Raw genomic sequence first — 16,291 nt, 5'->3', positions numbered from 1 at the left:
CCATGTGCATAATTACGCATCGCGTAATTGTGTGCCATGCACAGACGCATGTTGTGCAACTATGCGTTCTGACAGCATGAATGCCCCGGAAAAAACTTTCAACGGGGAAGATATTGAAAAGAGGAGGGGGGGGGGGGCATGAAGCAACTGATTCATGATTGAACAGTATAAACAGATTAATATCAATGAACTGATTATTGAACAAATGAACTGATTGGTAACAATAGTCATGAACTGATTAGTGACAATAGAACCGAATCACAGACACAACTTGTGGCTGATAACAACATCTCACACTGTAATGCATGCAGACAGATGTGAGCTTAAACAGAGTTCCATGAGAACAACAATATTCATTCTGTTAGAGCACTAAGGACAGAATGTGTCATGGAACGAGCCGTTACATCACGTAGGTAAAAGCGAATAAATGAGCAGGGTGATGACCATGCAGCCGCAGTGCAAATGTCCTGCATTGACATACCATTATGCAGAGCAGTCGAAGATGCGATACCCCTGGTTGAGTGTGCTTTGAGGTTGACAGGAGGCTCTAGATCTGATGCTCTGTAGGCTTCAGAAATGGCCTCACACAGCCAGTGTGACAGGCGCTGGGTGGATAACGGGCGGCCTGCGGATGCATCTCTATAATGCACAAACAAATGTTGAGTTTGACGCATTGCAGCTGTGCGCGCTATGTAACACGATAACGCCCGCACCGGACAGAGAAGATGAAAAGATGCTTCTTCTTCTGATCTGTGGGGGGGAGGGAAGAATCCCACCAACGATATCTGTCTCGATTTAAAAGAGCTCGTGATGCTTTTAGGCATAAAGGCTGGGTTTGGTCTTAAATCAGCTGAACTACCGTCAGCCTGGATTCTGAGACATGACGGAGCGGCAGAGAGGGCAGATAAATCACTCACCCTCTTAGCGGATGTTAAAGCCAGTAGCAGGGCTGTTTTAAGAGACAGGAATTTAAGTGAAACTTGATCCAGAGGCTCAAAAGGAGCTTTGATCAGGGCTCGCAGGACCAGCGTTAAATCCCACTGTGGAACGAGTGGGCATGAAACCGGTCTATGTCTTTGTACACCTTTTAAAAACCGCTTCATCAGCGGGTGGTTAAAAGCTGTTCTGTCCCCGAACCCTTCGTGGCAGGAAGAGATGGCTGCAGCGTACGTTTTAATCGTGCTGAACGCCAACTTCCTATCCATCAGCTGTTGAAGAAAGGACAGCACGCCACCTAATGGATATGAGGTGGCCTCCAGACCTTTCTCTGTACACCAGCGCTGAAAAGCCGTCCACTTTGATGTGTACAGGGCTGTGGTAGATGCAGCACGTGAATCTTGAATTGTGCGCACTACCTCCTGAGGGAGACCCATCCTCTCTAAGCGGGACCGCTCAGCGGCCAGACCCACAGGTGCTGGCCTATTTCCGGGTAACTCCTGATCGCTCCTCCTGCTTGAAGGAGAGCATCTTCCCTCCATGGCAGTTTCCACGGGCGACCTGACAACAGACGCTGCAGGACCGGGAACCATGGTGCGTTCACGCGCTCGGGAGCTACCAGGAGAGCTGTCAGTCCCTCCTCCTGAACTCGGTTCAGGAACCGTAAAATCAGAGGAGGAGGAGGGAACGCGTACAGAAGCGTTTTGGGCCACGGGCTGTGGGCAAATGCATCCACCCCCAGCGGTGGATCGTCTCGAGGGCTCAGGGAAAACCATAACTGGCACTGAGCGTTCTCTCGCGTCGCAAACAGGTCCACAGCTGCTTTGCCAAACTTCTGCCACGTCTGAAACATCAGGTCTGGATGGAGGGTCCAGTCCGCGTGACGTGGACCGCCCCTGGACATCACGTCTGCTCCTCTGTTCAGAACGCCGGGTATGTAAACCGCTCTGATGGAAAGCAGATTTTGGTGAGCCCAACACAGTAGCTTCCGCGCAATGTGTAACATCTGGGCTGAACGCACACCCCCCTGGCGGTTTATGTACGCAGCAGTCACCATGTTGTCTGTGTGAATCAACACGTGTTGATTCTGTAGCACGGGAGCAAAATGCTGAATCACATTCAGCACTGTGCGACACTCCAAAACATTGATGTGGGCTGATGTGCGGTGGGGCCACAGCGCCCCTACTGCTTGAGATAGGCATGTCCCCCCCCAACCTGACAGAGACGCGTCCGTGAAGACTGATACGTGTGTCGAGGGTTTGCTGACGGGGACTCCCTCTGACAGAGCCAGGGTGTTTCCCCAGTGTCGGAGGTCTGCTCTCACGGAGGGAGGGACAGTGATCATCCGTCTCTTTTGTTTTACTGGATCCACACGCAGGCGCGTAAACCACCTCTGGAGGCGCCTCATGTGTAACAAACCCAGCGGGACCACTGTGTGAGCTGATGACATCATTCCCAACAGCTTCATGACGGAGACAGCTGTTACCACTTTGCCAGGTCTTACGTGGCGTAATTGGTTTTTTAGAGTGTCGATTCTTGTTTGTGATAAGCGAGCCGTCATGGTAATTGAATTTAATTCCACTCCCAGATAAACAATTGTCTGGGCCGGGAAAATCGAGCTTTTCTTCCAATTTATGGCGAAGCCCAGATTTAGCAGGTGTGATGCCAACACCTGAGCCTGTATCAATGCTTCCTGTCTGGAGTGAGACAGGAGCAGCAGGTCGTCCAGGTAAAACAAAACTCTCATCCCTGCTCTGTGCAGTGGATGCAGGGCTGTCTCCACACACTTTGAGAACGTACGAGGTGCGAGGGAGTACCCGAAAGGCAGCCTGTTGTACTGGTACTTCATCCCTTGAAAGGCGAAACGCAGAAATTTTCTGTGTTTTGGGATGATTGGTATGTGAAAATAAGCATCTTTTAGATCGATGGAAACAAACCAGTCGTTTTTCTGGATGTTGTCCAACAGCTGTCTGTTCGTCAACATGTGAAAAGGTCTGTTCATGATCGCTTTGTTGAAAGCTGACAGATCCAGAATCGGTCTCATCCCTCCGGTCCTTTTGGGGACCAGGAAGTAGCGTGAGTAAAACCCTGTGTTTTCCTCCTCGTTGGGAACTCTTGAGATTACACCTTTTATCAGAAGCTCCTGGACTTCTGCATTTAAGGCTGAGACTTGGTCTGGTGATGATAGGACCGTCTCTATAACTCCTCCGAACGGAGGGGGTCGGGTTGCAAACTGCAGCGTGTAACCCTTGCATAACACTCTGTCCATCCATCTGTCCGGTGAGCATGTTTTTAACCACTCTGCGTGACGTTCGTGGAGTGGACGTGCGTTTAAATGATGTGCCGTGTTTTGAACGGATGTCATCCAAACCTCCGCCTCGACCGCCGTCATGCATCGCGGAAATGTTTTCCGCGTGACCCAAGGCGAGGCTTTCTCGAAAGGGCTGTTCTGCGCGCGCCCGTGCGCTGTGACTGGATCGCGGACCAACCTTCATGTCAGGGCGGGGCGGTGTGCGCTGAGGCGAGGCGTGTGTCAGCTGGTGACGTCCAGAGGCTGCACGTTTAACGTCGCTGTGCGAACGTTGAGAGGTGGAGGGCGTGACGTCATCAACGCCGTGCTGTCGAAGTGAAGGTTGTGAACTTCGCGGGAGCGCACGTTTCCTCTGGAGGGACGCGCGCCGCTCTCGCTGAGGGCGGGGCCCGTCATTGGATTCATTCAGCTGTCTCACGCTTATGTCGCCGTGAGCTGCTGATCGCAGAGGCGCGATGGATGACGGCTGTTCGCGTTTATTCAGGAAAAACGTGTGTTGTTTTTGCTGAGAGCGGGGACCTCCACCGGACCCGGCCTGCGGTCCCACATTTATCCCGATGTGAGCCGGTGAGCGCCGGGCAGCTGTGCGTGCATCATCGGCACAGTGCCGTTTGGATGGACGCTGCTTGTCTCGCTCGGGTGCGCGTTTAACACCGTTTGAGTGGTGATCGTGCGGTTCTGTTTGACAACAAGATATTTCGCTTACCGTGGTGTCACGTGAGCGTCTGGGCATGTGAAGGAGCGGCGGTGGGTTTAAAAAACCTTTATTTAATGCCACCGGCTCTCTCTGTGTGGAGGATGTGTGTGTAGCGGCTGTGAGCTCATCCGAACTTACAGACTGGCTAAAAACAGGCATTCTGATTTTTGAAAAATCATTTATTTCACTTCCTGTTTCGTTCATACACACATCCCCCGCAGACCGTCATTTCTTAAACCTTCTCCCTCGTGAGCTCTGCGGTTTGTTTGACCCGAGCGCCGTCTGCAGGCGATCTCTGGGGAAACGCTGAAGTGCAGGCTGCCGGGCTGAGGAGGGGTGGTCTCTGGCGGGCGGGGCTGGTGGTGGAGCTGGGCGAGACGAAGCTGCTGCTGCCGTGGAGCGTCGGTGCTTCTGCCTCTGCTCTCGACGATCCTTCCAGCGAGCTGGGGGACGGGATGAGCCGCGCGGCTTGATGAGATGACGTACCGCTTCCGACATCTCCTCCGACTGCTTGGAATTCGCCAGCATGGTCTTCAAGCTGCTTCCGAACAGCGCGTCCGATGAGATGGGGCCCTCCATGAGGTCCTTGTGCAGCTTTTCCGGCAGCAATGGAGAGTGACGGAGCCAGATGGAGCGTTGGATTACCGTCATCCATGAAGCAATCCTCGACAGGCAAACCGTGGAAGCGGCGCACATGTTGAGGACGGCGTCTGCCGATTTACACAGGGAGCTCTTTGTCTCCTCCGGCAGGCCTGAGGCCTCCAGCCTCTTCGACATGCTAAATGCTAACAGCGCCACGTTGTTGTTAGCCGCGGCCGCCTGAAAAGCACACTGGTGGGCTCTGTTGGAGAGCGCGGTCGCCACCTGGTCGTGTTTCCCCGGAGGGACGGGACGCTTCTCCAGCCTGGACATCTTCGCTCCGAAGGCTTCCGCGAGGCTTGGCTCAAGGGGGGGTACCGAGGGAAAGCCCCGCTCGGTGAACCCCTCCACTCTGGTGATGGGGGCGTAAGTGGAGACGGGCGCCCTTAACCTACCAGGACCGGCTGCGGCCTCGTTCCAGTACGCTGTCACCGCAGGAAAACGAGGCCAAATGGGATCAGGACGGCGAGCCGGCGTGGAGCCAAACCTTCCCGCAAGATCATCCGATCTGAGCGGGGGGGGTGAGGGGACGGAGAGCCCCTTAACGCTAGCAGCTTCCCGGATAATGGCGGGCAGCTCCGAGAGGAGCGCGCCCACGGCAGGGAGCGATGTGGTCGCTGAGGCGGGAAACCCCGGGGGAGTCGAGCATCCGCTCGGCCTCCCTCTTTCCAACACTGCGCTCCCCGGGAGGGAACGAGCGTCGGGGCTGCTGCTAGCGTCACCGGTCCCAGAGGAATCATCCGATTCACTCCGAGAGCCGGCGTCGAAGAAATCCATGGCATCGTCCAGCGAACAGTCTCCCGCCACGGACAGGCAGTCCTCGATGGTAGCCTTAAACAAGGCTGCTCTCCTCTGCCTTTCCTCCGGTGGAAGCTCGTCACAGAGGCGGCAGGAGGAAGCGCGAGCGACGTGGCGGGGACCCAGGCATCCCTCGCAGGTGTCGTGCCGGTCGAAGCTAAGCAAGTAGCCGGTCTTGCACGAGGGACACAAACGGATGGTGCTGGAGCTGGACATCTCGACGAAAAAGGTCAGTTTATTCTTGTTTTATTATGCTTGCTGAAGAAAAACTGGGAGCAGATTACCCGCTCTTAACGTAATTTATACGGATCGGGTGGGGCCCACACAGCAGGTGGGCGTGGACTAATTTTTTCAGTACGATGCTTGCGCATAACGGGATAAACCCATCAGCGACAGCCTTAAAGGGCGAAGCCTATATGACATAGAACCGCATGTTTAGATTTTTGCAGGGTACAATTTTGAACCTTATATTCAAAACGCTTTCACACATTGAGCACATTCACACTCCCGGTTAGCAGAATACTGAATATTTTCCAAAGTTAAACACGTAAAAACTGTAATTATAAAAGTATTTTGTTGCCATATCACGCACATAGTTCACATATTCAGATACTTTACTCCCTTTAAAACCATTTACACACTGATCTGCTGAAACAGACTTAATAGTATTCATAAGTGATGTTTACAAAATATGTAGAAATATTTCATACCATACACCCAAATCAGTCAATGTCTGAAAATATACTCCAGTTTTCTTAGTGTATGTACGGCAAACGTTTGATAGACAAACACTGTTAAAACCAAAGAAACAAACAATAAAACATTTCCCAACACACTATGGGGTTGGGGTTCGAATCTACTAATCTATTTCCCTAACTGGATCTTGACAAGATTTCATCAACATCGCAGTCTGCAATTTTTACAAAGCCATCATAATTGTAGGCCAATTCCCCCTTCACCCCAGAATTTTGCAGAACTTGTAAATAATGTATTGTTAAAAGCTCTTTCAATAGAAACAACCAAAACTAACATTTTCAACCTCAAATCATTTTATAATTCTACAAGTTTTAACCAAAACGTAATCTAGAAACTTCTAAAAAATAAACACTATGAATGAAGAGTAAATACTGTAATGTACAAATTACAAAATAGCAAACAGAAAATAATAAAGATCATCTGCATACTGTACATAAACTAAATTTAAAAACACACAGATACAAAACAGTCAGATAAACACTTTTAATTTTTGGTGACGGGTCCGTCAATACAATTTTTGTGTGTCACGTCAAAATGAACCATCTCACACATTCGTCCACATAAAGACAGCGCAATACTCACAAACACATTTCAATACTGTACTTCTACTGCTCCCCTAATAATTAAAACTTTTTAACAAAAAAAAAAAATTTACAACTCTTTTCTTAAGGTCAGCAAAGGTACACGTTCATAAAAAATACACACAGAAGTTTGTATTTCTGTTCTTCTTAGGACATTGGATTGACTTTATTTCTGCAGCTTAACCCCTTCCCTTAATCTAAACCCAAACATCATCAGTGCATGCTCAACGCTAACCCTAATCCTAACAGTAACCTAAACTCAAATCACGCTTTAGCTTTAAACCTAAGCTGTAAGCCATAAAATGACACTGGGCTTTGGTCCCCATAAGATCTACTGAAGCTAACAAAGAAGAGGATTATACAGAACAGATACTTAAAAAGTGTCAAACACAGGTATACAAACACACTTGCACACATTTCACTCAATCCTTCTTGTTGTACACGCCTATCCGTCATCATTTCATGTGCTCCTTCAGCCAGTTCCTCAGAGTTTCCAAGTTTCTCTGAACCCAGCGGACATTTTTCTGAACATTGTCCAGAGCCAACTGTGTTGCTCTCAGCTGAGAAGCTTGTTCTCTGATGGAGTCAAAAAATAACTTCACCTGAAGAACAGAGCACAAATTTGTATAAAACACAAGATATAACAAAATAAACATTTATTAACTTTGATCAACTTGTGACATTTTATCTAAGGTTGGAAAATACTACAAAATACCAACTCACTACACTAAAACAAGGGAACTATCGTATCTATTGTATCTACTATTATAGCTGTGATTAATAATTTATAGAGTTAAATGCAAAATGAAGAAAGCATGCAAATTAAATCTTGGTAAATTCTATCCAACAAAATAATCTAAAACAAATAAATATCTAATATATTGAAGTAATATAATCTAAAATTCTTGTCGGTGTGCTGTATATTTGTGTCTGTCTAAAACTTTTCTTTAATAAAATTACAAAGTTCAAATTTTAATAGTAGATTTACTTCACTGAGCTCCTCTGGGGAAGAAAACTGGTTCGTGGTTCCAATGATGATGTTTCTGATGCAAAATGAGCCTAAATTGAACCTGCAGTAAAAAAATACAATAATTATTATTTTTTTTAAGTGATTACAAGAAATCTATCTGCTTTTTACATCCATTCAAACGTCTTCTCAGTACTGGACTGAGGTCTTTACAAAACTGCGCTGCACTGGCTGGATCCAGTTGATAAGAGCAGCTTGGTAAGCCATACTTTTATTTCATTATACGACTCAGTCTGAGGTATTTGCAGGGGTGGAAGTAACGAATTACAAATACCGGTACTCACATTACTGAAATTAAGTTGATTTTTTGGGGGTACTTGTACTTTTATGAGTATTTCTTTCAAGTGTGTAATTTTACTCATACTCAAGTTCAATTTAAGACCATGTAATCTACTTAACTACTTTTAAAATCAGAAGTCGCTACGGAGTACGGCTACAATTTGAATTAATATTCAAAACATTCATCTGCATCTTTGTATAATAATAATAATACAATAAGACTCTCAGATCGCGAACGTGCCAATTACCTATGACGTAAGCAAAGGACAACTCCGTAGAGTCATTTATGAACTGAAGACTTGGAGAAAAAACCAAAATGGAGACAGAGGACAAACTGTCAACAGAGAAAATGATGAGGTAAAGTCTGAGGACGAGTGCTCGTGGCCGTACCTGGAGGAATTGTTCATATACAGAGGGTGAAAAGGAGAGAGCGTCCAGATGCCAACTTTGTTTGATCTCTACGGTGATAGCAGCTTACAAGACTTCAGCATCTAATCTCAAAAAACGTATACGAGGTTTTTATGATATTGCTTTTTTATTGTTTGTATGTGTGGGTTATTAGTTTGGCTAAGTATGCAAAGATCTTATTGTCAGTGTCATCGGTTTAACTGGTACTAAAATAAGACGGAGCTTCTGAGAAATGTGCTTTGAATGTAGCTATTATATACAGTAAATGAACTGCATGCCTTCTATTGAAAACACAATAAAACATCAATTGGTTAAAAAGTAATTGATACTTTGAGTAGTTTTTGAGAAGACTGCTTTGTACTTTTACTTAAGTATTTTTTAGAACACCGTTACTTTTACTTGTAACCAAGTACAATTTAAGCAGTGTAACAGTACTTGTACTCAAGTACAAATTTTCAGCACTCTTTCCACCTCTAGGTATTTGTGACACTAACTTTTGAACTAGTGTGTCCCAGTTCTTTTTGACAAAGTTCCAAGCAAGGTAATGTCCACGAGGGTTCCTGGCCACCATCAGGACGAGATGGGACAAGTCTTGCGATCGGATCGCCTTCCCCTCCAGACCCAGCGCCAGCAATCTGCAGCACAAACACACAACTGAGACATTGCTACTGATACCAAACAGACCTAGTCAACATTTCTAATATTGGCACAATGACCACTTTCAACCACAAGATGGCAGCACAAACTGTTTTGCCACCAATCAGAGCAAAGAGAAAGCCTTTACAACACCTTTGCAGTTTGTGTGTGTCTCTGCTGCTGGTCAAAGCGAACAGGATCTTGTGTTTTTGTGCTTCAGAGAGAGAAATGTTGTATATATGGAAAAGCGCCCTCCATCCCTGCTCATCCTGAGCTCCCACTGAGAACACCGTCTCCGCCACATCAGTAGGCAGGCTGCAGTGGATGGAGACGTGCACATTATAAGGACTCAAATGAGGACTTCTATTGACGGGTGTGTGCTAAAGTTGATCATTTTGACAAACTTGAATGTCTCGTTGGACTGAAGCCAGTTGTTAAAGAGTTGATTGGCACGCTCCAGACAGGGAGGGTAGTCCAGGTGACAGGCCAGCGACAAGACCTCTGACCTCAGGCGCCGCTCTGACACAGTGCCGCTGTCACTCCACATCTGCTGGTCGATGATGGCACGAAAAAAGTGCAGGATGTACTTCTGCACAGGGGCACACAGAGAAACAAAATAAAGTCGTGCAGACAAAAGTTAAATAAATCACAGAAAGTTTGAGGTCGTGTTTGCGTACTCCCAGGTTGTGAGTTAAACTGGGCTCGTCTCTTTTTTCAATCATGTGATAAAAGGCCTCCAGATATCCAAGTCCTTGGAGGAGAGGGACCGTGTGTTTCTCCACATGAAGATAACCAATCAGGTCGAGGGCTTTATCAAGTGGAAGATGGCCTGCCCTTAAAAAAAAAATCAAACATTTTACAGCTCATTGAACGAGTTTTACTCAAAGCAGATTTTTACAAGCAGAAAAGTTTCCTTTTATCTCATTTATACTTACGTGACCAGCTGAAAGGCATTGTGTATCAGGTGAGTCCTGTCCTTGTAGCTCAGAGCCGTGTGGTTTTCCCTGAGCAGCGCAGTCATCACATCCCAGCCACCATCAGCATAATGAACCACATAATACCCCGTCATATCACAGTTTAGTTTCACCCAGCTGACATCCTCTCCAATGTAAATACTGTCTAAATAATAATTAAAATTACAGAACAGGAAATTAACGTCAAGGTGACAAGAACTGTGAGCAGGACAGCTTCTCAGCTTTTACCCATTTGTGATGTCATCAGGTGTCTGTGGACGGTGCTGGAAGCATCTGTCTTGTACGTCAGAGGGACGTGCCAGAGGAAACTACGCAAAAGACAAGAACATTTTGATTGAAAATATATATACTCAAAATGTGAAACATGTTAAAAGATCTTCTGAAGTTACCCCTGTTGCACTGTGGCCCACATAGGATCAGAAGGAAGAACGGTCCTCAGGAACCGGTCCTGCCTAAGCTGCAGCTGAGGCCCACTCCTCCTTACCGTTACCAGAGGAATACCTTTCTGCAGAGTCCAAGTGTTCATCATGGCTGTAAGGTCCAGATGTTCCCCTGCAAACAGATACTGCAGGAGGAAGGACATTGACAATTATGTCCATGTGACAACGTGCACGCTCGTGACAGGATGTTTCAGTTTTTACTCACAGAGTTCTTGGAGGCCTGGCTGCTGCTATAACAGTGCTTTCCTGAGATGAAGTCCTCCTCTGAGCACGTCTGACAAACAAAATTGAAAACATTTTCTATTTTTGTCCCATCAAACATCACCATTTTTGTATGGTGTTAATTATTTAGAGCCAATTACTTGATGTCCCTTGCCATTTCTAAAACAATGTTGCGGCACCGTGTAAAATGTTAAATACATCTTGCAAGTCAGAAGAGGGACAAGTTTATGACTGTGTGACTTTTAACAGCAGCTGAAAAGTTTCCTGTGATGACTCGACAAATCCAACTAAGTTCAGTCAGGTCCTCTGGACGGTTTATTTATTTTTGTTGTTGAGACATTTCGTCCTTCATCCAAAGGACTTTGTCAGTCTGAGGAGCCACAACAAACTCAGTTCCACAAGCAGCACATTCACATAGTGGGCCAACCAGTTTGCTGGTAATAAGATGGTTTCTGGAGCCCGCCCTCTCCTCCGTCGACTCCTCTGAGACAGCCATAACCAAAATGGTTTAAAACATCGAAGTTCATGCTCAGTAATCCAGGTTAAAAAAAAAAATTCAAAAAAGTTAAGTCAGGTCATCTGGACAGTTTATTTTTAGACAAAAAAAAAAAAAGCAGGCCTCAGTGGCAGCATTGAGGAGTCGACGGGGGAGAGGGTGGGCTCCAGAAACCATCTTATCACCAGCAAACTGGTTGGCCTACTATGTGCGAGTGCTGCTTGTAGGACTGAGTTTGTTGTGGCTCCTCAGACTGATGAAGTCCTTTGGATGAAGGACGAAACGTTTCAACAACAAAAAAGAAACTGTCCAGAGGACCTGACTGAACTTTGTTGGATTTTTGACCTGGATTACTGAGCATGAACTTTGATGATTTATCTGCAGGTCGGTTTAGCTCCACTCCTTCAACACAGAGACACACTGTTGGGATACATGCAGCACGAGGATTAAGAACATCTTCAGAAAAGAAGTTGACGGCATGTTGCTCCAGGCTGTGGATCATACGCTGCTTTTGTTTTTTGTACTACTCTTGTTTTTGATGAGGTTCTTTTCAGTTCATTTACAATTTGATTAAAAGATAAATATTTTACCTGAATCAGTTAAAAACAACTTTAAAATTCCTTTCTCTTACATGATAACAGGAAGCCAATAAACATCTTGACTGAAGAGACAAAAATGTCAAAATAAAATTAAATAAAACTTTGTTGGTAAACTGATAATCGCCCTCCGCTGAAAGGAACAATGCTATAATGTTTTTGACCAAATTTGTGTGTGTGTTTATGTTTTTTCTGTTAGCAAAATATCTCATTAACCACAGGTGGATTTTAATGAAACTTTCTAAAGGTAATCTATGGACGGACATTTATAACTGGCCAACTTTTGGAGCCAGTCTATTTCAAGATGGCTGCCACAGCCAAACGACACTAGACAAACACAATATTGTCTCTCTTTGTCAAATATTACAAACATTGTGCCGAAATTAGGAGAGGATTAACTCACCAAATTTAAACAGATTTACGCAGTTCTTTACATCGTGCAAAATGGTTGCCTAAAACTTTAGTATTAACTTTTAGAGTCAACCCTGTTTGTCAGTTAGTAAAAAAATAATAATAATAATGAAAAGCTGAACAGAGTTAAGATAATCACTGGATGCACATCTACAACTGATTCACTGTTTAAAGTCAAGATGGCTGCCAGAGCAATGCAATTTATCAACCACAAAAATGTCTAGCAAGAATTGTACAGATGTTGACCTAGCACTTGGTCCATTAGTTCCCAAGAGTTCTCTCTTAAACATGTTATTTTAAAGTAGACCAAAAAGGCTGAAACTCCCATCATTAAAAAAATAATAAATCTTAGGTTAAAACGCTGCCATTAAGGCTGTGGGCGATATGCATTTTTTTCAAGGAATGCTAGCCAATAAATAACTTTCATGGGTTAATATATAAAAAAAAATTAAATAAAATTAATAATTGAACAGAAGAAAATATTTCAAAAGAAAAAAATTCACTATTTTGTGCAAATCCTGCTCTTTGTATAGTGTCCAGTTTGCCAGTAATCTCGTTTGAATATTTAACTACAAATAATAGTTTGTTCACATATTTTATATACACTGTCTAGTACATTTTCATTGAGCAGTTCTTTCCAAGATGCTCCTTCAGAAATGCAAAGACAAAAAGGACCACACAGTGTCTTACATTGATTAGACTGTCCCACAGGTCCTGATTGTGAGCGTTTCCGTAGCTGTACTTGCGAAGATATCGCATTATCCCACGCTGAAACACCTCTTCTGTCAGAAAGTGTCGCAGCATGTGCAGGACACAAGCTCCCTGAGAAAAAGGAAAGGAGAGGTGTGCAGTGACCATTAAAATGAGCTGTCAGAAGGACTGAAGTGATGGGAGAAATGTATTTCTAACAGCAAATTCTAGTCACTACTTTACTGTTAGTTTTTCAGCATTTTCAAGTTTAGAAAAGACCGTCAGTTATGAATGAACAGAATGAAGTCATACTTTGTCATAGGAGACAGTGTCAAACATTTCTTCAATCTGGGTGGGGTTCTCTGCGGGGCTGGATATAGGCCGAGAGGAGTTCAATGAATCGTGACCGACTGCTGCAAAACAAGTGTGCAGAAGGTACTCGTCCTGCAAGAATATGTTCAGAACGTGACTATAATGCCTTTTTTTTTTCAGTTTAGTGCTCATTCGCCTGTCTGACGTTAAAGCACGTACCACTCTGAGGTCAGGGTAAGTGGCCTCCACTGAAATGTACTCCATGTATCTGGCGAATCCTTCATTCAGCCAGATATCGTTCCACCACTTCATGGTCACCAAGTTACCAAACCACTGTGAGGAATACAATGAATTTCAGCACTCAAACCTTATCATTTGGTTTGATAAAAATGCATCTAATGTGTTTTTAAAGGGTAGATCCTCTTTAGTGTCCTCACCTGATGGGCCAGCTCGTGCCCAATCACCATGGTAACCCACAGTTTATCAGAAACTGAGGATGTGAGGGGATCAAAGAGAAGGCTAGTCTCTCTGTAGGTGGTCAGGCCCCAGTTCTCCATCGCTCCTGACTGGAAGTCTGGGATGGCAATAAGGTCTGAAAGAGACATGGGACAGGTCAGAGTAAAAAAATAATAATAATTAAACATCGGAACAAGTAAAGATGATTACAAGCATCTTACCTTGTTTGGGTAACGGATAGTGAATATTGAAGTACTCTTCATAAAAGTCCAACATTTTGACAGCAACCTCCAAGGCATAGTGGGTCTGCAGCCACTTCTCAGGCGCTGCATAGACAGACACCTGCAGAGCATTATGAGACAAACCATTAAAGCAGAGTTCATGGCCGAGGAAGCAACAGTTCAAGCAGGAAATTAAAACTTGTCATGTGGAGACCACACCTTCACCCCAGATGATGTTGTTGCACTGACAGACTTGAAGTCACAAATGACAAACGCCACGAGATACGAGCTCATTTTCACACTCGCAGCAAACTCATCCTCCAGCAGGCCGTCTTTGATTTCAACCTTCTTGACCTGAAATACGGAAACCACAAACTGGAGACTTTTCCCTCACGCACACACCGAGATGAAATAAATCACACAAAGAAAATGTTCAACACTTACTGCAGGCATGTTGGAAAGAGAAATGTACTCCGGACTCCTCCTGATTCGCACAGAGAACTTGGCTTTGAAGCTTGGCTCATCGAAACATGGAAACGCCATTCGGGCACTCGTGGGCTCAAAGTGAGTAGAAGCTAAAGTTCTGAAGCAGACGTTGGCAGACACCATTGTTGCAGAAAATGTATGTGTTGGATCATTTGCCAAGTGTGCAGTGAGACAGAGAACCTACCTGACCTCCCCTTCACTGGTCCTGTAGGTGCTTATATAGAAGCCATGGAATCCTTCAGTAAGCGCTGCCTCAAACTCAATATACAAGAAATACTTCTGCCCACTGCTGAGGACCCTGGGGGAGAATACACCAATCTGCTCATGGGAAGGGTTATGAAGAACTGGAAGAACCTATAAACAGGAGCAGATTGTTGTTTGTGTGCAACAATAAAAAGAAAAGAAGCCGATCTACAGAATTCACAACTACCTGGTCTGATAAATGAGCGAGGTCATGATCTAAAACTGTAGCTTTGGAGATCTGGAGGCCCTTGCTATGCAACACAACCCAGTTTGTATTGTTTAGGACATCGATCTGGATCCGCACAGTGCCCGTGAAATGGAGTGTGGTGAGGTTGGGGTGCAGGAGGAGGTGGTAGTGAAGAGGAACGATGTACCTGAGACACAGGAACACATGCTGTATACATATGGATTTCCTATAGCGGTCTTTGATCAAACTTCAGTACTGTGACTTTAGAAAACATGTGCAGCATATACCTCGGCAGGCGGAGACGGCTCCAGGGAAAGGACAGATTATCTTGGCTCGGAGGAGCTTGTTCTCCTGCGGGATGAAGAGGACTCGACACCTGCTGTGAACTCTGGGAGGGCTGAGACTCAACCAGAGAAACACTGAATAGCAACAACACTAGAAATCTGACTGGGATCATTGCAAAATAAATATCTACCAACGAATGATTTTTAAAAAGTCTATCACAAAAAGCATTTAACCACAGCCCAAAAACAGGAACAGTGAGGAACACCTGACTCTTTTGGAGTACAAAACGGTGACAAGCTCTCAGGATTTCTTCTTTTAAAACCTGAAAAACACAAATAAGTGAAATGAAACCCATAAATCTCTACAAAAGCGAGCATTTTTACAGATAAAAGTTTAAAAAAGGGAGGCAGGCCTCTCCATAGAGCTGCAAACTGTTTCAGAGGAGATTCGGTGGATTAAAGTGAATAAATCTTGCATTATACCAAACAAACAGCGTGCAAGGGATTTTGTTCAACTATCTTGGAGAAGTGCAGCTTTCTTGGCTCGTTGCGTAATGTGTGAATCCATAGAAATGAAGACACTGATTATTTTGTTTTCCCCAGTTACATTTGGCTTCTGACTTTGATGCTTTTGTTGTTAAGGTGGGAAATAAATGATAGGACTGATTACCACCCCTGACTTTCCATGCTGCAGCAACTGAACTGCCTTTTAACTCAGTTCATTAAACTAACAAGAAAACAAATTTGACATGAGGGATGATTAAAAGCTGCCAGTAACAGCTGAGCCTTACTGAGCATGCTTTGTTAAATGTGTCAGAAGAGAGATCATCTCCTTCTGAACGAGAACTTGTGACCAAATGCATGATGCAGCATGTGCACAGAGGAGGACAAGAGTGAGCTGACAACAGCTGCCCTTCAGATCTGCCTGCACGGTTCTAATTATTAATGGCTGAACACTGAAAAGAGACAAAGCAGACACTTAGAAACCACAAGATCACAACAACCAAAGTATAACTAAGAGTGCTCATCGATAGATTTACGTTCTGTAACAATCTGTGTTGAATCAGGTTTTTAAAAAGACATTACCTTGATTATTTCAGCTTCATCATGCTTCCTTAATGTCTGAGCTGTCTGCTTTCACTTTCTCTTTTAAGATGCCACCCACTAAAGCTAAAACCTGCTCATGGTGTGTGTGGGTGTGTGTG

The 16,291-nt window shown here is 44.9% G+C and overlaps 2 protein-coding genes across 2 annotated transcripts in view; both read right to left on the bottom strand.

Annotated features, from left to right (window-relative positions):
- Nucleotides 1-7,166: 7,166 nt before the first annotated feature.
- erap2 (endoplasmic reticulum aminopeptidase 2) lies at nt 7,167-15,259 on the bottom strand. Its single transcript, XM_037680463.1, has 20 exons — nt 15,090-15,259; nt 14,803-14,989; nt 14,557-14,726; nt 14,331-14,469; nt 14,106-14,240; nt 13,887-14,007; nt 13,647-13,801; nt 13,429-13,542; nt 13,210-13,341; nt 12,898-13,029; nt 10,688-10,756; nt 10,432-10,607; nt 10,271-10,350; nt 10,004-10,187; nt 9,746-9,902; nt 9,473-9,657; nt 9,222-9,383; nt 8,927-9,067; nt 7,707-7,788; nt 7,167-7,320 (listed from the first exon to the last, which is right to left on the bottom strand). Exons 1-20 carry the CDS (start codon nt 15,257-15,259, stop codon nt 7,174-7,176), a joined length of 2,838 nt encoding a protein of 945 aa, XP_037536391.1. The 3' UTR covers nt 7,167-7,173.
- A 762-nt stretch (nt 15,260-16,021) lies between these two features.
- rgmb (repulsive guidance molecule BMP co-receptor b) overlaps nt 16,022-16,291 on the bottom strand; it is a 14,836-nt gene continuing 14,566 nt past the window's right edge. Inside the window, exon 3 of the mRNA XM_037680103.1 lies at nt 16,022-16,042. Within this exon, the coding sequence (XP_037536031.1) occupies nt 16,022-16,042 (21 nt within the window). The remainder of the gene's footprint in view (nt 16,043-16,291) is intronic.

Source organism: Nematolebias whitei, chromosome 8 (genome assembly GCF_014905685.2).
Source record: "Nematolebias whitei isolate Nwh7 chromosome 8, NemWhi1, whole genome shotgun sequence".
Classification (NCBI taxonomy): domain Eukaryota; kingdom Metazoa; phylum Chordata; class Actinopteri; order Cyprinodontiformes; family Rivulidae; genus Nematolebias; species Nematolebias whitei.
This window is presented reverse-complemented; position numbering and strand designations above follow the sequence as displayed.

Bases quoted from the DNA above. Each gene is read 5' to 3' on its own strand.
- erap2 (XM_037680463.1), bottom strand. From the start codon at position 15,259: ATGATCCCAGTCAGATTTCTAGTGTTGTTGCTATTCAGTGTTTCTCTG. The intron at 14,241-14,330 runs GTAAGTGTTGAA...TCCGTATTTCAG, and splicing joins CTCTTTCCAACATGCCTGCA to GTCAAGAAGGTTGAAATCAA. The intron at 10,608-10,687 runs GTGAGTAAAAAC...TTCCTCCTGCAG, and splicing joins GCCAGGCCTCCAAGAACTCT to TATCTGTTTGCAGGGGAACA.